Source organism: Mesoplodon bidens (assembly GCF_964165515.1).
Source record: "Mesoplodon bidens genome assembly, chromosome: 9".
NCBI classification, from domain to species: domain Eukaryota; kingdom Metazoa; phylum Chordata; class Mammalia; order Artiodactyla; family Ziphiidae; genus Mesoplodon; species Mesoplodon bidens.
Window position 1 is genome coordinate 41,909,935 of NC_138166.1, and position 26,735 is coordinate 41,936,669.

Below are 26,735 nucleotides of genomic sequence, written 5' to 3' on the forward strand. Positions count from 1 at the left end.
CACTTAGGTTGTTTCCATCTCCGGGCTATTGTAAATAGGGCTGCTATGAACATTTTGTTCCATGTCTCTTTTTGAATTATGGTTTTCTCAGGGTATATGCCCAGTAGTGGGATTGCTGGGTCATATGGTAGTTCTATTTGTAGTTTTTTAAGGAACCTCCATACCGTTCTCCATAGTGGCTGTACCAATTCACATTCCCACCAGCAGTGCAAGAGTGTTCCGTTTTTTCCACACCCTCTCCAGCATTTATTGTTTCTAGATTTTTTGATGATGGCCATTCTGACTGGTGTGAGATGATATCTCATTGTAGTTTTGATTTGCATTTCTCTAATGAGTAAAGATGTTGAGCATCCTTTCATGTGTTTGTTGGCAGTCTGTATATCTTCTGTGGAGAAATGTCTATTTAGGTCTTCTGCCCATTTTTGGATTGGGTTGTTTGTTTTTTTGTTATTGAGCTGCCTGAGCTGCTTATAAATTTTGGAGATTAATCCTTTGTCAGTTGCTTCATTTGCAAATATTTTCTCCCATTCTGAGGGTTGTCTTTTGGTCGTGTTCATGGTTTCCTTTGCTGTGCAAAAGCTTTGAAGTTGCATTAGGTCCCATGTGTTTACTTTTGTCTTTATTTCCATTTCTCTAGGAGGTGGGTCAAAAAGGATCTTGCTGTGATTTATGTCATAGAGTGTTCTGCTATGTTTTCCTCTAAGAGTTTGATAGTTTCTGGCCTTACATTTAGGTCCTTAATCCATTATGAGCTTATTTTTGTGTATGGTGTTAGGGAGTGATCTAATCTCATACTTTTACATGTCCCTATCCAGTTTTCCCAGCACCACTTATTGAAGAGACTGTCCTTTCTCCACTGTACATTCCTGCCTCCTTTATCAAAGATAAGGTGACCATATGTCCGTGGGTTTATCTCTGGGCTTTCTATCCTGTTCCATTGATCTATCTTTCTGTTTTTGTGCCAGTACTATACTGTCTTGATTCCTGTAGCTTTGTAGTACAGTCTGAAGTCAGGGAGCCTGATTCCTCCAGCTCCATTTTTCGTTCTCAAGATTGCTTTGGCTATTCGGGGTCTTTTGTGTTTCCATACAAATTGTGAAACTTTTTGCTCTAGTTCTGTGAAAAATGCCAGTGGTAGTTTGATAGGGATTGCATTGAATCTGTAGGTTGCTTTGGGTAGTAGAGTCATTTTCACAATGTTGATTCTTCCAATCCAAGAACATGGTACATCTCTCCATCTATTTGTATCATCTTTAATTTCTTTCATCAGTGTCTTATAATTTTCTGCATACAGGTCTTTTGTCTCCTTAGGTAGGTTTATTCCTAGATATTTTATTCTTTTTGTTGCAATGGTAAATGGGAGTGTTTCCTTGATTTCACTTTCAGATTTTTCATCATTAGTATATAGGAATGCCAGAGATTTCTGTGCATTAATTTTGTATCCTGCAAGTTTACCAAATTCATTGATTAGCTCTAGTAGTTTTCTGGTAGCATCTTTAGGATTCTCTATGTATAGTATCATGTCATCTGCAAACAGTGACAGCTTTACTTCTTCTTATCCGATTTGGATTCCTTTTATTGCCTTTTCTTCTCTGATTGCTGTGGCTAAAACTTCCAAAACTATGTTGAATAAGAGTGGTGAGAGTGGGCAACCTTGTCTTGTTCCTGATCTTAGTGGAAATGGTTTCAGTTTTTCACCATTGAGGACGATGCTGGCTGTGGGTTTGTCATATATGGCCTTTATTATGTTGAGGAAAGTTCCCTCTATGCCTACTTTCTGCAGGGTTTTTATCATAAATGGTATTGAATTTTGTTGAAAGCTTTCTCTGCATCTATTGAGATGATCATATGGTTTTTCTCCTTCAATTTGTTAATATGGTGTATCACGTTGATTGATTTGCGTATATTGAAGAATCCTTGCATTCCTGGAATAAACCCCACTTGATCATGGTGTATGATCCTTTTAATGTGCTGTTGGATTCTGTTTGCTAGTATTTTGTTGAGGATTTTTGCATCTATGTTCATCAGTGATATTGGCCTGTAGTTTTCTTTCTTTGTGACATCCTTGTCTGGTTTTGGTATCAAGGTGATGGTGGCCTCGTAGAATGAGTTTGGGAGTGTTCCCCCCTCTGCTATATTTTGGAAGAGTTTGAGAAGGATAGGTGTTAGCTCTTCTCTAAATGCTTGATAGAATTCACCTGTGAAGCCATCTGGTCCTGGGCTTTTGTTTGTTGGAAGATTTTTTATCACAGTTTCAATTTCAGTGCTTGTGATTGGTCTGTTCATATTTTCTATTTCTTCCTGATTCAGTCTTGGTAGGTTGTGCTTTTCTAAGAATTTGTCCATTTCTTCCAGGTTGTCCATTTTATTGGTATAGAGTTGCTTGTAGTAATCTCTCATGATCTTTTGTATTTCTGCAGTGTCAGTTGTTACTTCTCCTTTTTCATTTCTAATTCTATTGATTTGAGTCTTCTCCCTTTTTTTCTTGATGAGTCTGGCTAATGGTTTATCAATTTTGTTTATCTTCTCAAAGAACCAGCTTTTAGTTTTATTGATCTTTGCTATCGTTTCCTTCATTTCTTTTTCATTTATTTCTGATCTGATTTTTATTATTTCTTTCCTTCTAACTTTGGGATGTTTTTGTTCTTCTTTCTCTAATTGCTTTAGGTGCAAGGTTAGGTTGTTTATTCGAGATGTTTCCTGTTTCTTAAGGTGGGATTGTATTGCTATAAACTTCCCTCTTAGAACTGCTTTTGCTGCATCCCATAGGTTTTGTGTCGTCGTGTCTCCATTGTCATTTGTTTCTAGGTATTTTTAAATTTCCTCTTTGATTTCTTCAGTTATCACTTCGTTATTAAGTAGTGTATTGTTTAGCCTCCATGTGTTTGTATTTTTTACAGCTCTTTTCCTGTAATTGATATCTAGTCTCATAGCATTGTGGTCAGAAAAGATACTTGATACAATTTCAATTTTCTTAAATTTACCAAGGCTTGATTTGTGACCCAAGATATGATCTATCCTGGAGAATGTTCCATGAGCACTTGAGAAAAATGTGTATTCTGTTGTTTTTGGATGGAATGTCCTATAAATATCAATTAAGTCCATCTTGTTTAATGTAGCATTTAAAGCTTGTGTTTCCTTATTTATTTTCATTTTGGATGATCTGTCCATTGGTGAAAGTGGGGTGTTAAAGTCCCCTACTATGAGTGTGTTACTGTCAATTTCTCCTTTTATGGCTGTTAGTATTTGCCTTATGTATTGAGGTGCTCCTATGTTGGGTGCATAAATATTTACAATTGTTATATCTTCTTCTTGGATCGATCCCTTGATCATTATGTAGTGTCCTTCTTTGTCTCTTCTAGTAGTTTTTATTTTAAAGTCTATTTTGTCTGATATGAGAATTGCTACTCCAGCTTTCTTTTGGTTTCCATTTGCATGGAATATCTTTTTCCATCCCCTTACTTTCAATCTGTATGTGTCTCTAGGTCTGAAGTGGGTCTCTTGTAGACAGCATATATATGGGTCTTGTTTTTGTATCCATTCAGCCAATCTGTGTCTTTTGGTGGGAGCATTTAGTCCATTTACATTTAAGGTAATTATCAATATGTATGTTCCTATTCCCATTTTCTTAATTGTTTTGGGTTCGTTATTGTAGGTCTTTTCCTTCTGTTGTGTTTCTTGCCTAGAGAAGTTCCTTTAGCATTTGTTGTAAAGCTGGTTTGGTGGTGCTGAACTCTCTCAGCTTTTGCTTGTCTGTAAACGTTTTAATTTCTCCATCAAATCTGAATGAGATCCTTGCTGGGTAGAGTAATCTTGGTTGCAGGTTTTTCTCCTTCATCACTTTAATTATGTCCTGCCACTCCCTTCTGGCTTGTAGAGTTTCTGCTGAGAGATCAGCTGTTATCCTGATGGGGATTCCCTTGTGTGTTATTTGTTGTTTTTGCCTTGCTGCTTTTAATATGATTTCTTTGTGTTTAATTTTTGACAGTTTGATTAATATGTGTCTTGGCATATTTCTCCTTGGATTTATTCTGTATGGGACTCTCTGTGCCTCCTGGACTTGATTAACTATTTCCTTTCCCATATTAGGGAAGTTTTCAACTATAATCTCTTCAAATATTTTCTCAGTCCCTTTCTTTTTCTCTTCTTCTTCTGGAACCCCTATAATTCGAATGTTGGTGCGTTTAATGTTGTCCCAGAGGTCTCTGAGACTCTCTGTTCTTTTCATTCTTTTTTCTTTATTTTGCTCTGCAGCAGTTATTTCCACTATTTTATCTTCCACCTCACTTATCCGTTCTTCTGCCTCAGTTATTCTGCTATTGATCCCATCTAGAGTATTTTTTATTTCATTTATTGTGTTTTTAATCGATGCTTGATTCATCTTTAGTTCTTCTAGGTCCTTGTTAACTGTTTCTTGCATTTTGTCTATTCTATTTCCAAGATTTTGTATCTGGGAAATAGAATCTTGGATCATCTTTACCATCATTATTCTGAATTCTTTTTCAGGTAGACTGCCTATTACCTCTTCATTTGTTAGGTCTGGTGGGTTTTTATCTTGCTCCTTCTCCTGCTGTGTGTTTTTCTGTCTTCTCATTTTGCTTATGTTACTGTGTTTGGGGTCTCCTTTTTGCAGGCTGCAGGTTCGTAGTTCCCGTTGTTTTTGGTGTCTGTCCCCAGTGGCTAAGGTTGGTTTAGTGGGTTGTGTAGGCTTCCTGGTGGAGGGGACTAGTGCCTGTGTTCTGGTGGATGAGGCTGGATCTTGTCTTTCTGGGGGGCAGGTCCACGTCTGGTGGTGTGTTTTGGGGTGTCTGTGGACTTTTTATGATTTTAGGCCACCTCTCTGCTAATGGGTGGCATTGTGTTCCTGTCTTGCTAGTTGTTTGGCATAGGGTGTCCAGCACTGTAGCTTGCTGGTCGTTGAGTGAAGCTGGGTGCTGGTGTTGAGATGGAGATCTCTGGAAGATTTTCGCCATTTGATATTATGTGGAGCTGGGAGGTCTCTTGTGGACCAGTGTCCTGAAGTTGGCTCTCCCACCTCAGAGGCACAGCACTGACTCCTGGCTCCTCAATTTGGGATGATTTGTTGTCTATTCATGTATTCCACAGATGCAGGGTACATCAAGTTGATTGTGGAGCTTTAATCCGCTGCTTCTGAGGCTGCTGGGAGAGGTTTCCCTTTCTCTTCTTTGTTCTCACAGCTCCTGGGTCTCAGCTTTGGATTTGGCCCCGCCTCTGCGTGTAGGTCGCCGGAGGGCATCTGTTCTTCGCTCAGACAGGACAGGGTTAAAGGAGCAGCCTCTTCGGGGACTCTGGCTCACTCAGGCCGGGCGGGAGGGAGGGGCACAGAGTGCGGGGCGAGCCTGCAGCGGCAGAGGTCGGCGTGACGTTGCACCAGCCCGAGGCGCGCCGTGCGTTCTCCCAGGGAAGCCGCCCCTGGATCCCGGGACCCCGGCAGTGGCGGGCTGCACAGGCTCCCGGAAGGGCGGTGTGGACAGTGACCTGCGCTCGCACACAGGCCTCCTGGCAGCGGCAGCAGCAGCTCCAGCGCCCCACGCCTGTCACTGGGCTCCGCGCTTTCAGTCGTGACTCGCGCCCGTCTGTGGAGCCCCTTTAAGCAGCGCTCTTAATCCCCTCTCCTCGCGCACCAGGAAACCAAGAGGGAAGAAAAAGTCTCTTGCCTCTTCGGCAGCTCCAGAGTTTTCCCGGACTCCCTGCCGGCTAGCTGTGGCACATTAGCCCCCTTCAGGCTGAGTTCTCGCCGCCAGCCCCAGTCCTCTCCCTGCGCTCTGACCGAAGTCCGAGCCTCAGCTTCCAGCGCCGCCCGCCACGGCGGGCGAGCAGACAAGCCTCTCGGGCTGGTGAGTGCCGCTCGGCACTGATCCTCTGTGCGGGAATCTCTCCGCTTTGCCCTACCCAGGTATGTGGGGAGTTTCTTGCCTTTTGGGAGGTCTGGGGTCTTCTGCCAGCATTCAGTAGGTGTTCTGTAGGAGTTGTTCCACGTGTAGCTGTATTTCTGGTGTATCCGTGGGGAGGAAGGTGATCTCCGCGTCTTACTCTTCCGCCATCTTACCCGGAAGTCCTCTTCTCTAAATGTTTGATAGCATTCGCCTGTGAAGCCATCTGGTCCTGGGCTTCTGTTTGTTGGAAGATTTTTAATCACAGTTTCAATTTCAGTGCTTGTGATTGGTCTGTTCACATTTTCTATTTCTTCCTGATTCAGTCTCGGAAGGTTGCGCATTTCTAAGAATTTGTCCATTTCTTCCAGGTTGTCCATTTTATTGGCATAGAGTTGCTCGCAGTAATCTCTCATGATCCTTTGTATTTCTGCAGTGTCAGTTGTTACTTCTCCTTTTTAATTGCTAATTCTATTGGTTTGAGTTTTCTCCCTTTTTTTCATGATGAGTCTGGCTAATGGTTTATGAATTTTGTTTATCTTCTCAACGAACCAGCTTTTAGTTTTATTAATCTTTGCTATCATTTCCTTCATCTCTTTTTCATTTATTTGTGATCTGATCTTTATGATTTCTTTCCTTCTTCTAACTTTGGGGTTTTTTTGTTCTTCTTTATCTAATTTCTTTAGGTGTAAGGTTAGGTTGTTTGTTTGAGTTGTTTCTTGTCTCTTAAAGTAAGATTGTACTGCTATAAAAATTCCCTCTCCGAGCTAATTTTGCTGCATCCCATAGGTTTTGGGTCATCATGTTTTCATTGTCATTTGTTTCTAGGTATTTTTTGATTTTCTCTTTGATTTCTTCAGTGATCTCTTGGTTATTAAGTAGTGTATTGTTTAGCCTCCATGTGTTTGTATTTTTTACAGATCTTTTCCTGTAATTGATATCTAGTCTCATAGCATTGTGGTCAGAAAAGATACTTGATACGATTTCAATTTTTTTAAAATTTACCAAGGCTTGATTTGTGACCCAAGATATGATCTATCCTGGAGAATGTTCCATGAGCACTTGAGAAGAAAGTGTATTCTGTTGTTTTTGGATGGAATGTCCTATAAATATCAATTAAGTCTATCTTGTTTAATGTATCATTTAAAGCTTGTGTTTCCTTATTTTCATTTTGGATGATCTGTTCCTTGGTGAAAGTTGGGTGTTAAGTCCCCTACTATGATCGTGTTACTGTCAATATCCCCTTTTGGGGCTGTTAGTGTTTGTGTTATGTATTGAGGTGCTCTTATGTTGGGTGCATAAATATTTACAACTGTTATATCTTCTTCTTGGATTCATCCCTTGATCATTATGTAGTGTCCTTCTTTGTCTCTTGTAATAGTCTTTGTTTTGTTTTTGGGTTTTTTTTGGGTTTTTTTGTGGTACACGGGCCTCTCACTGCTGTGGCTTCTCCTGTTGTGGAACACAGGCTCTGGACACGCAGGCTCAGCGGCCATGGCATGGGCCTAGCCGCTCAGCAGCATGTGGGATCGTCCTGGACCGGGGCACGAACCCGTGTCCCCTGCATCAGCCGGCAGACTCTCAACCACTGCACCACCAGGGAAGCCCAATAGTCTTTGTTTTAAAGTCTATTTTGTCTGATATGAGAATTGCTACTCCAGCTTTCTTTTGATTTACATTTGCATGGAATACCTATCTCCATCCCCTCAGTTTCAGTTTGTATGTGTCCCTAGGTCTGAAGTGGGTCTCTTGTAGACAGCACATATATGCATCTTGTTTTTGTATCCATTCAGCCAGTCTATGTCTTTGGTTGGAGCATTTAATCCATTTACATTTAAGGTAATTATCGCTATGTATGTTCCTATTACCATTTTCTTAATTGTTTTGGGTTTGTTATTGTAGGTCTTTTCCTTCTCTTGTGTTTACTCCCTGGTGAAATTCCTTTAGCATTTGTTGTAAAGCTGGTTTGGTGGTGCTGAATTCTTTTAGCTTTTGCTTGTGTGTGAAGGTTTTAAATGCTCCATCAAATCTGAATGAGATCCTTGCTGGGTAGAGTAATCTTGGTTGTAGGTTCGTCTCCTTCATCATTTTAAATATGTCCTGCCACTCTGTTCTTGCTTGCAGAGTTTCTGCTGAAAGATCAGCTGTTAACCTTATGGGGATTCCCTTGTGTGTTATTTGTTGTTTTTCACTTTATGCTTTTAATATTTTTTCTTTGTATTTAATTTTTCATAGTTTGATTAATATGTGTCTTGGCATGTTTCTCCTTGGATTTATCCTGTATGGGACTCTCTGTGCTTCCTGGACTTGATTTACTATTTCCTTTCCCATATTAGGGAAGTTTTCAACTATAGTCTCTTCAAATACTTTCTTGGTCCCTTTCTTTGTCTCTTCTTCTTCTGGGACCCGTATAATTCGAATGTTGGTGTGTTTAATATTGTCCCAGAGGTCTCTGAGACTGTCCTCAATTCTTTTCATTCTTTTTCCTTTATTCTGCTCTGTGGTAGTTATTTCACTATTTAATCTTCCAGGTCACTCATCCATTCTTCTGCCTCAGTTATTGTGCTATTGATCCCTTCTAGAGAATTTTTAATTTCATTTATTGTATTCTTCATCATTGTTTTTTTTCTCTTTATTTCTTCTAGGTCCTTGTTAAACATTTCTTGTATTTTCTGCATGCTATTTGCACGATTTTGGATCATCTTTACTATCATTATTCTGAATTCTTTTTCAGGTAGACTGCCTATTTCCTCTTCATTTGTTAGGTCTAGTGGGTTTTTACCTTGCTCCTTCATCTGCTGTGTGTTTTTCTGTCTTCTCATTTTGCTTATCTTACTGTGTTTGTGGTCTCCTTTTTGCAGGCTGCAGGTTTGTACTTCCCGTTGTTTTTGGTGTCTGTCCCCAGTGGGTAAGGTTGGTTCAGTGGGTTGTGTAGGCTTCCTGGTGGAGGGGACTAGTGCCTGTGTTCTGGTGGATGAGGCTGGATCTTGTCTTTCTGGTGGGCAGATCCATGTCTGGTGGTGTGTTTTGGGTTGTCTGTGGCCTTATTATGATTTTAGGCAGCCTCTCTGCTAATGGGTGGGGTTGTATTCCTGTCTTGCTAGTTGTTTGGCATCGGGTTTCCAGCACTGTAGCTTGCTGGTTCTTGAGTGGAGCTGGGTCTTAACATTGCGATGGAGATCTCTGGGAGATTTTCGCCGTTTGATATTACGTGGAGCTGGGAGCTCTCTGGTGGACCAATGTCCTGAACTTGGCTCTCCCTCAGAGGCACAGCCCTGATGCCTGGCTGGAGCATCACGAGCCTGTCATCCACATGGCTTAGAATAAAAGGGAGAAAAAAAGAAAGAAAGAAAGCAAAAGATAAAATAAAATAAAATAAAACAGTTATTAAAATAAAAAATAATTATCAAAAACAATTTTTAAATAATAAAAAAATGAAAGAAAGAACAACGAAACCAAAAAATATATCCACCAATGATAACAAGCGCTAAAAAGTATACTAAAAAAAGAAAAAAAAAAAAAAACGGACAGACAGAACGCTAGAACAAATGGTAAAAGCAAAGCTATACAGACAAAATCACACACAGAAACATACACATACACACTCACAAAAAGAGAAAAAAGGGAAAACATATATGTATCTTTGCTCCCAAAGTTCACCTCCTCAATTTGGGATGATTCATTGTCTATTCAGGTATTCCACAGATGCAGGTACATCAAGTTGATTGTGGAGATTTAATCTGCTGCTCCTGAGGCTGCTGGGAGAAATTTCCCTTTCTCTTCTTTGTTCGCACAGCTCCTGGTGTTCAGCTTTGGATTTGGCCCTGCCTCTGCGTGTAGTTCGTCTGAGGGTGTCTGTTGTTCACTCAGACAGGACAGGGTTAAAGGAGCAGCTGATTCGGGGGCTCTGGCTCACTCAGGCGAGGGGCAGGGAGGGGTACGGATGCGGAGTGAGCCTGTGGCGGCAGAGGCCGGCATGACGTTTCACCAGCCTTAGGCGCGCCGTGCGTTCTCCCGGGGAAGTTGTCCCTGGATCACGGGACCCTGGCAGTGGCGGGCTGCACAGGCTCCCGGGAGTGGAGGTGTGGACAGTGACCTGTGCTTGCGCACAGGATTCTTGGTGGCTGCAGCAGCAGCCTTAGCGTCTCATGCCCGTCTCTGGGGTCCGCGCTGTTAGCCGCAGCTCGCGCCCGTCTCTGGAGCTCCTTTAAGCCGCGCTCTTAATCCCCTCTCCTCGCGCACCAGGAAACAGAGAGCGAAGAAAAAGTGTCTTGCCTCTTAGGCAGCTCCAAACTTTTTCCCAGGCTCCCTCCCGGCTAGCCGTGGTGCACTAACCCCCTGCAGGCTGTGTTCACGCAGCCCACCCCAGTCCTCTCCCTGGGATCCTACCTCCGAAGCCCGAGCCTCAGCTCCCAGCCCCCGCCTGTCCCGGTGGGTGAGCAGACAAACCTCTCAGGCTGGTGTGCACGGTCGGCACCGATCCTCCATGCAGGAATCTCCCCACTTTGCCCTCCGCACCCCTGTTGCTGTGCTGTCCTCCGCGGCTCCGAAGCTTCCCCCCTTCGCCACCCGCAGTCTCCGCCCGCGAAGGGACTTCCTAGTGTGTGGAAACCTTTCCTTCTTCACAGCTCCCTCCCACTGGTACAGGTCCCTTCCCTATTCTTTTGTCTCTGTTTTTTCTTTTTTCTTTTGCCCTACCCAGGTATGTGGGGAGTTTCTTGACTTTGGGGAGGTCTGGGGTCTTCTGTCAGTGTTCAGTAGGTGTTCTGTAGGAGTTGTTCCACACGTAGATGTATTTCTGATGTATTTGTGGTGAGGAAGGTGATGTTCGTGTCTTACTCTTCTGCCAATTTGAAGCTCCTGCTCTCCACTTTTTCACTTTTTTTTAGTCTGATTCCTCTGTGTCTGGTACAAGGTGATTATGTAATATCTGCTTTTGTCTCAAAGCCAAACTTTTGTTCTATCAGTCTTAGCCATCTGGGCTATCCTGAATATACCACATAAATGAAGAGGAAACTGTCACAGTGACCATCACATCTTCTACCAGGCTGCCATTGCAGAAGCATAGCCTATGCCTTTGACCTCCAGATGGGCATGTTCTCAGGAAAACCATAATGAACCAAAATGGATAGTTCCCCTAAGCTCTCTAGTGTCACCTTTTTGCATGGCCAGAATAAAGGAGAAAATGGTTGAGGGTGGCAGCTGAATAATTTTGTAAGCATGGGTGATTTGGTGATCCTATTTAGTCTCACTAACAATTACAAAATGAAATTAATATGCATCGCCGTGTTCATGGACTTACGAAAGTCCACTGTAAGGCCATGTGTGAGTTGTTCAGGCCTAAAATGAGCCCCAGTGTGTGAGCACTCAGCTCCTCCTGTGGCCTTGGCTTTGAATTCTTTTTTGCTCATGACTTTTAAAAGTATACAAGCCATCCAGAACTTTCAACTAAACCCTGATCCTTAATTCTGGATCTGTCTACTAGACATTTCTGCGTGTTGGATATGTACTGGATGTGTCCATATCAAATCAAGATAATAATGCTGAACTCAATTATCAACTGCCAGAAACTTGCTTTTTATCCCATGTTCTCCATTTCAAAGAATTGCAGTGATGCTCACCAGATTGCCAAAGCTAGAAACTTCCAAGTTATTTAATGACTCCTTTCTCTCTTTTAACCCCTTCAACTATCCATCAGGTTGTATAGTTTCTAATTCCCCTTTTTATAGTTTGTAACCTCTTTTAATTTCTACTGCCATTGCCTTTGTTCACACTTTGATAAGCCTCATAAGCAGAAAGATCTAGTTAGAATCCTAGGTCTGCTACTTTATCTAGACTTAAGTGAGACATTTAGATTCCATTTCCTTATCTTAAAAAAAAAAAGATGGATCTCCATCTTACAGAATAGTTTTAAGGATTACATGAGATACTCTAAGTAAAACTTAATACAGTACATGGCTCACACTAGACATTCAATGATGATTAACTCATGTTCATAATCATACCTCACTCAGTTTGAGCAGTGTCTGGCACATAGCAAGCACTAAATATATATTTACTATAAATATTAATGTCGTAATCATCATCACCATCATCATAGTTAGGCTGCTTCTGATCTTATACCCTGTTATTCTGTCCTGCACCCTACTATTGGAATTTACATAAAATACAAATATCATGTCCTTTATGCTCCACAACTTTGAATGGTTCTCTCACTCACAGGAGGTGCTTTTCTGGATCTACATAACTGCCCTTGATCTGACCTAGGCTTCAATTCCATTCTTATTTCCACTGCTCAACAAAAACTCCTTACACTGAGGCCAAGGAAAAATCTATATTTCCCCCACCCACCAACAAACAAAGAAAAGACTTTTATTTCATATTTCCATTGATTACCTTCACTCAATATGAAAACTTCGTAGTAATGTACTACTTCGTATAGCCTTCTGTGCCTCCCCAAGCAGAATTATATGCTTCCAATTTAATTACTATAATCTTGTCTTTGTACTTCTAAAGCCCAATATGTAGAGTTACTTGATTCACATTTGCTGAAATAATGGTATTGGAAAATTAAAGGAAAAACAAACTATAGATAGATAAATAGGTAGATATGTTATATATATCACATATATTAAAAACTATATAATCATATAACTTAATACTGTTCTCATGTTTATGTTGCTGATTTCTCATATGTAGGACCTGTATTAAAATTTGTTAACATGTATCAGGAAAACATATTTGTTTTGACTTTTCCATAATTACTAAGTCCTCCTTAGAGCAAGTAGCACATTTGCAAAGTGCTAGGGTGGTACAAATCCTGGGGCTGTGAAATAGTGAAACTATTGGATTCACAATGTACCAGTAACCTTGGCACTGGCCTCAACTACAGCAGTTGCTCTAACAAACTGAGATTTACAGTCAGTTTAAACTGTGAGAAGCCGTAGGGCAAAGTGATTAAGAAAATGGACTCTGATTTTAGAAAATCCAAGTTCAAATTTCAGTTCCCTACTTACACATTCCTATATGATCTTAAACACATTCCCTAACCTTTCAGAGACTCCTTCCCTGTAAAATGGAAATGATAATGGTACCCACATAAAAGAATTATTGGAAGCATTAAATGAGGTAATATGAATTAAGTTTTAAACTTAGGCTGTGCAGACTTTCAGATACACAAGACACACAAGACTGCCGTCTGGCATCAGTCTACTTAGAAAGATAAAGAACTTGTCATCATTGTAGCAACAGTCATTCCTCATCTGGTGGTAATTCTAGAAATCGATGCAGCACAGTTCAGATGGAAGAAGATAATTCTACATCCAGCAAGTCCAAGAGTTGCCTTGGCTTAAAAGTCTCAGGCCCCACAGGCGCCGATATCTCTTGAAGTGATACCATAGTCATAGACTGCAAAGTCCACACAAAAAACAAGTCCTATTCCAAGAGTTTACACATTCAGGCAAGCCCAAAGCTGTGGCTGCCTACCAGGTAGTTTTAGTTTCTCCAGAGCAAATGGAATTTATCAAAATTGATCATTGTATCATAAATAATATTATCTAGTAACATAGCTGATATTTCAGCTTTCATCAGGTTACCAGGTAACTGTAACTGGAGGTATTTAACTGGTGGTCAAATTCTCCACAAAAGATTAAAAGGGATTGTTAATTCTCTGCCTCTACATAGAATATGGACTTGATAAGTAATACATAGAGGATAACATATGCATATATGTATATGAATACAATCTCATGAAAGATTAGAAATGTATCTAAGAGGAAAGTAACATGGAGAGTTTTGTAAAAAAGGAGTTATAGAGGTCATCATTTGCTCATTATTTTGCCTGATTTTCATGGATAAACTCACAAGTGTTAGAGTGAAAACTTGTTCATCACAGAGAAAGTTTTGTTCTAAGGTTAGTGTTGTATCTAATGCATCATTAACACTCAATATATGACATTTGAGTAAAACTGGGATTCTGGTCCTCTCTGTTGTTATAAGAAGAACAGAGCTGACTTACAGGGCCCTTTTACTGCCACTCTCAGATGATTCTCCTGCCCAGACCTCTCAGCTCAGACAAATTGACTTTGACATATTGAGCTCTAATTGTCTCCTAGGAATGCAATTTTCGTACACATGCCAGTAGAATTAAAAAGATTGTATGTGAGTTGTTATATTAAAATGGACCTGCCTCTCTATATGGTTGATTATCATAGTTAAATATAGCACCTGAATGATGAGACAGAATTATCAGTGAACTCTCCCATTGGAACAGACGCCCTATCGTGGCAACATGCCTCCTGTGTCTTGTAAACATGAGCTACTAGTTACTGAGAATGGGCAAGAGTTCAACTAAGAATCAACGCAAGGCCATCCAATTCCAGGAAAACCCCTCAAAGTGCATATGCCCGTAGTTGATGACATTTGTAACATCATCTTCATCCTCGTATGTAGACATTACAATTTAGAATTCAACATCCCTCTAATTCAAAGAGGATTAGATAGATAAGAATTTGAACATAAATACTTTACTGATGAATTAGAGATCTATTTAGAGGATATCTCTACAGTAATATAGCTTAAATAGATTTATATTTCTAATGCTTATGATGTATTTAATTAATATACTCATATGTATACCTTACATTAAAGTATGAACTGGAAAAGTTGATGTATTTGAATAAACATACATTGTAATTGACAACTAAAGTTTCAAACAGTATTAAAAATAATGTTAAGCATAAATTAAATTACTTGTTCTGTTCAATATTGTATTAGTTACCCAGGCATGTTTATTTAAAACACTAAACAGAGTGGAAATTATCATATGTTAACAGTTCTTGGTTCCTCATTTTCTAAATAAAGACAAATCTGGAATGAGTAAAATGAACAATATGGTAAACTTAGTTTCAGCTAATTTTGCATAACCCCTTTATTTTCTATTTCCTATGAGTGGTTTAACAACTCTTACAAAATAGGAGGGAATGCAAATGTTAGCTTTGAGTCTAACAGCTTTTACACATCGTAAATGTTGATATATTTTTAATGAAATTGGAATTGTACCTCCAAGTAGAAATAAAAATGTCCAAGCTGATTTCACTCTGGAGTGTAGAAGACAAAGTTCATGCCTGCCTATGAGTCTGTGATGAGAATATTAATGCTCTTTTGCAGCTTTTGCCAACAAGAGAAGCTGCCGCTGACCTTCCAGGCCTGTGTGATCACCAAAGAGTGCCAGGTGTCAGAGTGGTCTGAGTGGAGCCTCTGCTCAAAAACGTGCCATGGTATGGCATCCCCTAAAGGCACCCGTGTGAGGACGCGGCTCATCAGGCAGTTTCCTATTGGCAGTGAGAAGGAGTGTCCAGAACTTGAGGAAAAAGAACCCTGTGTATCTCAAGGAGATGGAATTGCCCCCTGTGCCATGTGAGTAAATAAAGGATGCTGCCCTGTCTGCCGAAACTGCATAGAGACTTTTACAAATTCTAAGTAGAAAAATCTCTCTCTACAAACATGATCTTGTAAAAAATACTGGTTTTACAGGATAAAAGTGTCTTGAACAAGCTGTATTTCCCAGTCTCCATGAAAGTTAGATTTTTAACGGCAATTCCCTGTTTGTGTATTTTCTACAATGGGGATTGGCAAGCTTTTTCCATAAAGGAGAAGATAGTGAATATGTTAGCCTTTACAAGCCACATGTGTCTCTGTCACGCTTCAGCTCTGCCACTGGAGCTATAGGTAATATGTAAACAAATGGGTGTGGATATGTTCCAATAAAATTTACTTATAAGAACAGGGGACAGGTTGGATTTGGCTATAGTTTGTCAACTAGTCTATAGGTAAAATAAAGTTTCAAAATACAGGTTCCTATTGCTTATTGAGCAAGTCCTATTAAAATTCAGTACTGTATATAACAATTCCTATTGAATAGAGTAAAATGCTACATCAAAATAATGAGACTTTAAGCTCCTTCAGGACAAAGATTGCTTATGAACCTTGGGGGTGGGGCTTGTTTGTTTTTTAATTACTTGCATGTCATAGGACCAGGCACACAGTAAGTGCCCAATCAATGTGCATTGAATTCAGATGAAATAAGACTAATTTTGAAATATTTGGCAGTATAACTATATTCTTTTTATCCTTAACAAATATCATCTCCAAGACATTACTGTGAAGTATCTTGGTGATAAATATATTTCAGCTTAGTCTTAATATAGAATATTTATGAAACAATTTACAGAATCTTAGTTTCTCAGTAGATATGCACAAGCTTCATTGAAAGGTTCCCTGGAATATTTCAGATATTTAGAGAACATGCATACAGCTTGAACTCCATGACACAGTGAGGAGGAAAATTGCTACTATTATTGTTCCTCCTCCTCCCATTTCTAACAGTAATAATAATAATAACAAAGAATAGTAATGATTCATACAAGATCTTCAATTATGCAGCACTTTGGAATCATCCCTTCTCTGATATAACAAGTGACGGAACGCTCTGGAGAGTTTTCTTCCTAACTACTCTGCCTGTCCTGCTGACTTGTGTGTTCCCCTCTATGTAACAGTTTCAAGGAAGTTGCCAGACTCTAATCAGAGTGTTTTGTCTCCTACAAGTTTCTTCCATTTTTGTCTCAAGCTAGGTGTTTTATTCTTTATCCTCTCAAATATTCAAATGTCATTAACTATTAATTAAAATAAATCTCTATTCTGAATCTTTCTTCTAACCCTTTATGGATGGTAGCATTGATGTGTGATCAATTGACGTTACTAAAAATTTGTTCCTCTCACAGGAGTCCTTAGGATGACCTAAATTGGGACTCCATTCTATAAAAAAAAAAACAAAATTTTCATTTTAGCTCCCCTAATGAATGACTTGTTTGGTTACTTTCCTTCACTGTCTCTCCTCCCAAGGCATCAAGTATCCATGTTTTTAGAATTGACCTGAATGCTGCACTTCCTTTATAAATGTATGCCAAGAGTGTTGTTCCTTGATGCCCCAGTCCTGCACCTCTATTAAGCCATGAATCCCCACATATAAACACTGAAAAATGAGCATGAAGTTCAGCTTCACTGTCATGAAACTTTACCACTGACAAAGCAAAGCCTCTAGATGAGACATCCTAGAGCCCACTTAACCTTTCTGCCTAACTGAGGTGAACATTAGCACACCCATTTGTACCTATGTTGGCTGTTAATCTGATTACTAAGGAGGCATCTTGGTTAAAGTGAAACAAAGTGCTACATGAGCCATTTTCTTTGTGCTTTTAGAATATCCATTTTCCTCGAGGTGGAGAAATGCCATCACTTTCTATCTTCAGTGGCATCGGGAAATGGTTCCCTGTCTATCTCCTTAAAGCATGTGTTGGGCTGACAATCCCCTGACATTTTTTTCACATCATAATCTTTATTGGAGCTTTAATTTAGAATCACAGATCATCTTTCCTGTGTTCCACTGATTAGAAACGTCAGCTCTTTTCAACATTCATCAGCACTCATCAGGGATGCTCAGTGCTACAGGAAAAAAAGAAACAACAACTCTTATTCTCAACAATAAAGAGAAAACTCTGAATTATGTTACATTTTTATTACTAACACACAATTATAATTTTGATCCAGTACAAAGCAGCAATTTTCATGCATTCTGTTAGAGACAAAACTAATGTTTGGGTTCATCATCATTTAGAATGTGTTCCATTCTCAGATTCAACCTTCCTTTGCTTATAAGCATCAAGAAAGGGCAAGCCTGAGTTCAGCTTAATTGAACATAAAATCTCATGTTTTCAGCATTATGCTCTCTTTTCATAAAATATTTATAAGTAACTTCCAGTAGTTGCAATTAAAACTGGATCATCTTAAATTTAACCCCTCTTTAAATGGAGCGGGGTGAGGATGTAGAGGAAGGAATTGAAACTGAACCTGCACCTTAGATGTAGTCTAAGATTAATTCAAGAGGAAAGGGTATTTCAGATTAATCTTTTTTAAAATAAATTTTTATTTATTTTATTTGTTTTATTTTTGTCTGTGTTGGGTCTTCGTTTCTGTGTGAGGGCTTTCTCTAGTTGCGGCAAGCGGTGGCCACTCTTCATCGCGGTGCACGGCCTCTCACTGTCGCGGCCTCTCTTGTTGCGGAGCATAGGCTCCAGACGCGCAGGCTCAGTAGTTGTGGCTCACGGGCCTAGTTGCTCCGCGGCATGTGGGATCTTCCCAGACCAGGGCTCAAACCCGTGTCCCTTGCATTGGCAGGCAGACTCTCAACCACTGCTTCACCAGGGAAGCCCCAGATGAATCTTTTTGAGGAACAAAAATTAGGAGTGGAGAAAAGTTTTATTCAGTAAACAGGTTGCCACTGCCATCATTTTCTTTATCTAGGTATGGCTGGAGGACTACAGAGTGGACTGAGTGCCGTGTGGACCCTCTGCTCAGTCAGCAGGACAAGAGGAGGGGCAACCAGACGGCCCTCTGCGGAGGAGGGGTCCAGACCCGAGAGGTGTACTGCGTGCAGGCCAACGAGGACCTCCTCTCACACTTAAACACCAACAAGGACAAAGAAGGTAAACTGTTTTCTTCTTAAGTACTCAACTGTGGAGACCAAGAGTGGGATCATCCTGCAGGGGTATATATGTAGCCGTTTGGGGCAGGAAGAGTCATTGTTCACATTATGGCTGATATTGACTATGGTGAACAGTAGTCTAAATTATGGTTGTAAAAATAATTAATACAGTTCCCTCTTTGGTCCGTTCTGATTTACTGACAAATCTCTCTTTAGTAGGAGTAATTAATTATAAAAATAGAATAAAGATGTATCTTGTAAGGATACATATAGAATGCAAATACGTGTTCCAAAGCCCAAATTTTCTTTTCTTCATATAAGAAGAAGTAAAACGTGCTTGTAAAAAGAACACCTTATTTTGCTGTTTATAATGGGGTTGAAAAAATAAGTTAATTATGGTATTGAGTGAAAATTTCAATTTGAATTTAAAAGAAATAAATACAGAATAAAACTACAGGAAAAAGTCTTTAACCCAAAGGCATGACTTCTTTTTTTTTTAATTTTTAAATTTAATTTTATTTTTTTATACAGCAGGTTCTTATTAGTCATCAGTTTTATACACATCAGTGTATACATGTCAATCCCAATCGCCCAATTCAGCACACCACCACCACCACCACCCCACTGCGGCTTTCCCCCCTTGGTGTCCATACATTTGTTCTCTACATCTGTGTCTCAACTTCTGCCCTGTCTCAACTCTAAAATTCTAATCATTATTGGATCAAGTTCATATTCAATTAGTAGCCCTTTAGTCCATACAAATATGAGACTTTTCAAGCAATGCTGTAAGCAGACCCTCTTACATTTCACTACCTGAGGGATTGCAGGACTTCTATCACTAATACATTCAACATATATTGATTAGTTGCCAGGAGAGTTCCAAAAATTGTGTATGGTGGTGAGGATAAAAATATCAATACAAGCTTCATGTCAGGAAAATGCTCATGGTCATCTTGAGGGCACACAAACAGCCCAATAGTTATAATGCAGTATGATATGCATTATAACTGAGTTTTAGAATAACCATAGCGAGATCATAGAAAGAGGAACCTTCACAAAGGAGGTGGAACTTGAGCTGAGTTATGACACATACACTTCATACAGTTAAGTGGGTCAGGAATGCAAGAGGGAGTTTATTCTAGGCAGAGGGAACAGCATGTATTAAAGACCAAAAGAAAAAGAAATATTCAGAGAAGGAATCTGACCAATAATAATCAAAAAAACAGAAGGGAAAGAACCAAGAGAAATGGGCATTTCATAAAACAAAGGAAGAGATGGCTCCTTTGCCTCCCCCAAAAAAGGAGTGTCACTGGTGACCAGTAATTCTTGGGAAATAAGGACTAAAGTTTTGCATTTGCAACTTGGAAAAATTTAATTGTTTTGTATCCACTAGCTTTACACAGCATGTCAGCTCATTTAGGAATCTAGCCTAGGGATATGTTTTACTACTAACATATCTTGAGGTTTTAAGGAAATACCATAAAACATGTAATGTTAGTACATTAATATTGTCTTGGCCACTTTAATGGCTACATTTTTAACACTCTTAGGTGGATTTATTATAGCAGTCCTTTCAGAGTAGTATAATTTCACTGCTAGAGGTAGATCAGATTTTAGTTTCTGAATGTCAGTTATATCCTGTAGGTTATTGCTTTCAAAAAGATCCTTCAGAATTCTGAATTGCAACAGGACATTAAAAAATATCATTTTGTCATAGAATTCCCCTTCTACTGCTGTCAAAGCACTGCAGAGCGACAAAAGTAAAAGTCACAGAAAAAAGGGAAAACACAAAGAATATTATTATTAAGATGTATCTGTTGGACTAAAGCAAATGCCAAAGCAGAGATTAATAACGTGGAAGTAGTTAATTCACCTAAAATTAATATTTAATCATGTAAGTATGTAACATGAATAACTTAGGAATTTGTGTCCTTTCATGTAGAATACCAAGAATATTAATAAACCTCTTATAGTCTTTGCAAAAACAGCTGATTCTTGCTAAAAGTTGCAGCTTTTCTTTTCTCAGAACTTAGACTGTGTGAGCTCCCTCTAGAAGTACTTAACATTGCTCAATAGGAAAATTGCTTAATACACCAGCATCCCAAGTGTGACATGTAAAGACTGTAAATATGTGTGAATGGAGAACAATTAGACTGTGGGCTGTGAAGATTGTTCGCAGTCTGTCTTCTTAAACAAATATTAAAGAATGAAAGCTTACTTTATAAAAACAGGGAAACCTCTCAAAATAACTTCCTCATTCAATCCTAATTAGTAGGTACTGATCTCAAGAAATCCTGACTCTGTAACCATGAACAACCTACTCTAAGAGCAATTCATATTGCACTTAATTTGAAGAACAAGGACTACACTGTTGTTTTTGTAGATTCACACTATGTGTCCTATAAATGTCGTTTTCACACATAACCAAACTATTAAAAATACCTTAATTCAAAATAAAATACTTTAGTTCAAATATAAAATTTCTTGATACAAAAAATATTGTAAACAAGTGATATGAAATTCACATAAACTTCCTTTATTATCTTCGTATATCATATTACACAGAAGAATGATAATGACCACCTTAGCACAAAGGCAGGGCCATATTAAATCACTTTATTCACTGGTGTATTTACTACTGTTAATTGACTCACCCCACACGAGGCCCTAAAAATTCTTTTCCTTGGAGCTAATATATTTAATTTGCAGAAAATTGAAATATTTATTATTAAAGTTCTCACAAAGTGTAAAGTATGTTATTCAAAACTTGAAATGAGTTATCAGAATACTTATTAAGTTGGCGATGGTATCTATAGATAATAGGAAAAATATATCTACTTGATATTAGAGAGTATCCACATTTTATTCTTAGAATTCTCCCAATTCTAACACAATATTCAGGTGATCAAAATTTCCATAATCACTTCTTTAGAAGAAAGGCTTGATAAGTTCTGTACTGAGAAGACTTAGTAGAAAATCTTTGACAGTTTCTGTCATCTGGCTATTCAGAATTCCAGTAGGCTTGAAGAATATCCAACTTACGCTGGCATGAAATCTATCCTTCTCAGGATATGACAGGACGAGGCCTTGCCCATGGGGAGGTTATCAGTGTAAGTCCTAGAAAGCTGATGAAAATGTTGCTGATCATTAGGTGCATGAACGCGAATTGACTTTTTTAAGAGTTCAATGTGAATTGAAAGTAGATTTTAGCTATAGTAATTCAAGAAATTCTTCCATTTGATACAGATTGAACATGTTTTTAAATGAGGGGCACCAAAGGTATTGGTTATAAAGCACCGTAAAACTTACTGCAATTTATATTATAGGAAATTTTAGAACATTCCTTTATAGAAAATGTATCAAATAATCCGCACCGAAATCTAGAGAAGGTCTGTGGGATTTGAGGTTATTAAGAAAGACAGCCTGGCTAATGAGCCTGTATGATGACACAGAATGAGATAAACCAGCAGAAAGGTTTGGAGAATCAGTAGAAAGATGGATTGAGGGAAGAATGATTGTACTGTGAATGGATAGACAGAAGGATGAATAAAGAGCTCATATTTTCCCATCTGCAAAGAAATAAGAATAAAATGGTCACTATCCCTAAATGAAATGCAAATTCTTTATAATTGTAGTCTTTTATCTACAGTTTCCACAGACTAGCCCACTTCAGTCAACACTATTTTGAAAAAAAAAAGGCTATGCTTATGGTGCTATTTCCCTGTTATTTCAGAAAGTAAATATCAGAGAGTACATCGAAGTCTAGTGCTGCATCTTTCCTATCCATCACTTTTGAAATAACATGTGCGTGAGACTATTTTGCATAACATTTCAATCAGAAATGTGTATCAGGATTCTCTATACATTCCCTGATATAATTCTTAAACCCTCTAGGAAAGATAGTAATTTACTTTTACTTTCTATTTTGCTAGAAATAGATTGAAGCTGTCCCATGAAATAGAAATGATTTTGTGCTTCTTGTCTTTCTAGAACATGATTATATAGATATAAATTATAGAAAAACATTAAAAGATTTTAAAATTCACTGACTTTAAAATGTCACTAGGGGACTTCCCTGGTGGTGCAGTGGTTAAGAATCCGCCTGCCAACGCAAGGGACACAGGTTCAAGCCCTGGTCAGGGAAGATCCCACATGCTGCGGAGCAACTAAGCCCGTGCGCCACAACTACTGAGCCTGTGCTGTAGAGCCCGTGAGCCACAACTACTGAACCCATGTGCTACAACTACTGAAGCCCGTGCACTCTAGAGCCCATGCTCCATAACAAAGAAAAGCCACTGCAATGAGAAGCCCGCGCACTGCAACCAAGAGTAGCCCCTGCTCACCACAACTAGAGAAAGCCCGCACACAGCAACGAAGACCCAGTGCAGCCAAAAAATAAATTAATAAATAAATTAATTTTTTAAAATGTCACTAGGATAATACCATAATTATATAAGCATATATCAAGATTGGTTATGAACACTTTTGTTGTGGTAAATTAATGAAGGTATAAACACTTTTCATAATTTATCATTATTTATTTATATATATATATATATATATATATATATATATATATATATTTTTTTTTTTTTTTTTTTTTTTTTTTTCCGGTATGCGGGCCTCTCACTGTTGTGGCCTCTCCTGTTGCGGAGCACAGGCTCCTGACGCGCATGCTCAGTGGCCATGGCTCAAGGGTCCAGCTGCTCTGCGGCATGTGGGATCTTCCCTGCATTGGCAGGTGGACTCTCAACCACTGCACCACCAGGGAAGCCCTATCATTATATTTTTAAACACACCACTTTGTGCTCTCTTAATCTTCCTATGGTAAATGAAGAAGAAACTAAATCACATAATGGCTACATTTGGGAAACATAGCCTACACTGGTGCAGTGGGTTGTAAAAAACACTGTGATATAATTATAGAATAACTAAAACATTCCTATGTTTTAAATCCTAAATCCCTGAAGGAATCAAACCTTCCTTGGAAATCAGTCCTCTGGATATTTTTTGGAAGAGAAGGGCTGTTTCCCTAGGAAATTTCTCTGTGATCAGTGGATTACAAAATGGAAGGTGAGATGCCAAGAGGTTTCAGCCATTGGGATGGAAGCTAATAAAAACTTACATTCTGAGAATTAGATTAAGCTGGTCATTGGTCTACGCCAGAGGTAACTTACAATTTTTAGTAGAGGAAGAGCTTACTAATGACAAGTCAGGAAGTATTCAACCAAAAAGGCAACCAGAGAAAAATATAATAAGGCAGCTCTGAAGTTGTGTAAACATGATAGCAATGCTTACAGTACCTTTGACTTAGTCAATGTTTAATAAACATTTGTTGTTTGACATGTTTACTCTCCCCTTTGTAAAATAGTACGATTTCCTTTTAAATTTGTCTGAAAATTATCTCTTCAGCGTTTCAGGTACACTTAACCATTCTCTATTTCAGCTAGGGGCTATATCCACACACACCATTCTTCACCCCTGGATAATTAACTATTCACACCTCTGACTTTGAATAGAGGACACGCGATCTAGTTGTTAGATCAAATGATGAGAGTCAAAATGTATACACTTTGTGTCAGGTTGGCCACTCATTTAAGAGAATAGTTTTATATGTCTATTTTACTCTTTTCTAATTATATGGATAGCTTAAAAATCTTTTGAATTTTCACCTTAAGACTACTTTCAAGAGAAACCCAGACAGATAATCAGGAAATCTGGTTTTCACTTCTACTTGGCCTTATATCTTGATGCACATTACTTAACTTTATTTACCTAAAAATGGCTATTTAATTGCACTTCTGTTACATTTCCAGCAACATGGCAGACTAGAATAGCTGAAAATCATCCTTTACAAAATACCTAGACATTCAGGATACAATATTGTTTTAAATACTTTTAAGAGCAGAACTGAAGTCTTGATTAACTAAACAATTTCCCAAAGCAAACCACGAAGGCTGAGATGATGCTTTCTGTGGTTGCCCTTGGGTAGGGTTGGTACAGAACAAGAGTTTACATTGTGGGGACTTGAGGGCATGACATAAACTTGTACTCAGAGAAAGAGAGTACAAGCAGAAATACTGCATTACTTCATCAGCCTCAAAGGGTTATAGCATCAATGATTGAGTGAGCAGAGAAATTCAACTTACCTATAGAGGGAGATAACAAGGAAGCAGATCAGTTTCAGCCTTAAATCAGGGCAAAAACAAACCTCTCCTAAGAATTCCAACTATGGGCCTGTACTCATATGAGTTTGTTTCAAATGTATGGTACTTCCATAAGTCCAAAGACCACAAAGCTGAAAATTAATATAAGAAATGGTGTCAGGCAGTGGTATTAGCAAGGTGCCTGACATAGCAAAAGCAAAAACTCTGAAGAGGGGAATACCTTAACCTAAGCTGCAGGATTTTCCCAGATAAACTGCACCATTCAAATTTGTGAACTACATGAGGAAAAATAATTCATTGTAAACAGGATTTAAAATGCCTAACAGTAAAATTAGACTTGCAAATATTAGACTAAATATTAGATTTGCAAATGTTAGACTTGGAAATATTAGAAAAAGCAGATACAAACTATAAAATACACATGCTAAAACTTATTTACGATGTAAAAGAAAAAATTAAAACATTAAATATAATGAGTCACAATTAGAAAGATCAGATTTTAAAATAAGAAAAAAGGAACAAAAGTTCTGGAACTGAAAAATAATTTAACTGGAAAAAAACAAATGGGTAGATCATATACAGTGAGATAAACAATTATTAGTAAACTAAAGACAAGTGTAAGCAAATTATTCAAAATGCAACACTGAAAATAGAAGTTGAGAATGAAGGCAAGGATAACAGTCATGAAGAATTAAACAAGAAAGTTCAGAGTGGGAGAATCAAGAGAAAAGATGAGAGAATTGTCTAGAATTGATGAAAGACAAGATATACAGGATCAAGAAAATTTGCAAGCAGGATAATAATATATGTACACTTTATATACAATGTAGTGAATTCTCAGCTCATCAACTCCAAAGACATATTAAAAGGAACAGAGAGAAGGAGAAAATTAATTACAAAAGAATTAACAAATTAGCAGTGAAATTCTCAACAGCTACAGAAGATCAATATAATAAAAATAATATATTGAAAGTACTGAAAGGAAAATAACTGTCAACTTTAAATTATTTATCCAGCTACCTATCATTGAAAACTATGGGCAAAATTAAGACAAAAGTGAAAGGATTAATAAACCCTTACTGAAAGTACTGCTAAATGATGTTTAGAAAGAAGGAAATTGAACCCAGAAAGGGAAGAATTCAAGATGTGCAAAGAATTTGGTAAGCATCTGGGTAATCTAAATAAGTATAAATATGTGTGAAACAGCAACAATAATTTTCATGATTAAAACACTGTAAATTAGTTAATGACCAACAATAATATATGACAGGAGGAAATAATAAGGAGTATATTGTTTGGGAAAGCGTAGAGATATTGAGCACCCTTATATATTACTAAGTTATTATGCCTGTTAAAAAATTAAGAATATTGGGGCTTCCCTGGTGGCGCAGTGGTTGAGAGTCTGCCTGCCAATGCAGGGGACACGGGTTCGTGCCCCGGTCCGGAGGATCCCACATGCCGTGGAGCGACTGGGCCCGTGAGCCATGGCCGTTGGGCCTGCGCGTCCGGAGCCTGTGCTCCACAACGGGAGAGGCCACAACAGTGAGAGGCCTGCGTACCGCAAAAACAAAACAAAAAACAAAAAAAATTAAGAATAATTATTAACATAAAAATACATTATATATATACACACTTTTCTAAAAGGGATTAAATAAAAATCAGTCAATTCAATAAAAGTACTGAACAAGAGAAAAAAAATCATTGTTTTCTTAGAGACGATCTAATTAATACCAAATAAAAAAGACTAAATATCTAGAAATATGACTTTTCAAATGTCAGAGTTAAAGGTTATTACAGAAAGTCATTTTGTTTTTGTTATTATTGTAAGACCAACCAACTGTATTATAAGCTTTATGCCATGATCAAACTAAGATTGTGGATTACTCAGTCCAAACATTTACCACTGCTGGAAAATACCTGAACAGATCACACGTTGTATTTCCCAGGCAGTAATGCCATCTTTATATACAAAGTGCAGCTGAAAATTTTATTTTAACATGAGAAATAACATGAGATTGATTTAAGTTATATATGTGTGCAGTGTCAAAACTATCCAGAAGATTGAATGGTTGGATTGATTAAATAATATTTGATAGAAAATTTTATTGGATAATCAAAAATGCTTAGAATTTT

General features: G+C 38.4%; 1 protein-coding gene across 1 annotated transcript in view; it reads left to right on the forward strand.

The window, feature by feature from the left end:
• THSD7A (thrombospondin type 1 domain containing 7A) overlaps positions 1-26,735 on the forward strand; it is a 451,454-nt gene that overhangs the window by 220,354 nt on the left and 204,365 nt on the right. Inside the window, exons 3-4 of the mRNA XM_081244020.1 lie at positions 15,063-15,311; positions 18,255-18,436. Coding sequence (XP_081100146.1) covers positions 15,063-15,311; positions 18,255-18,436 — 431 coding nt within the window. The remainder of the gene's footprint in view (positions 1-15,062; positions 15,312-18,254; positions 18,437-26,735) is intronic.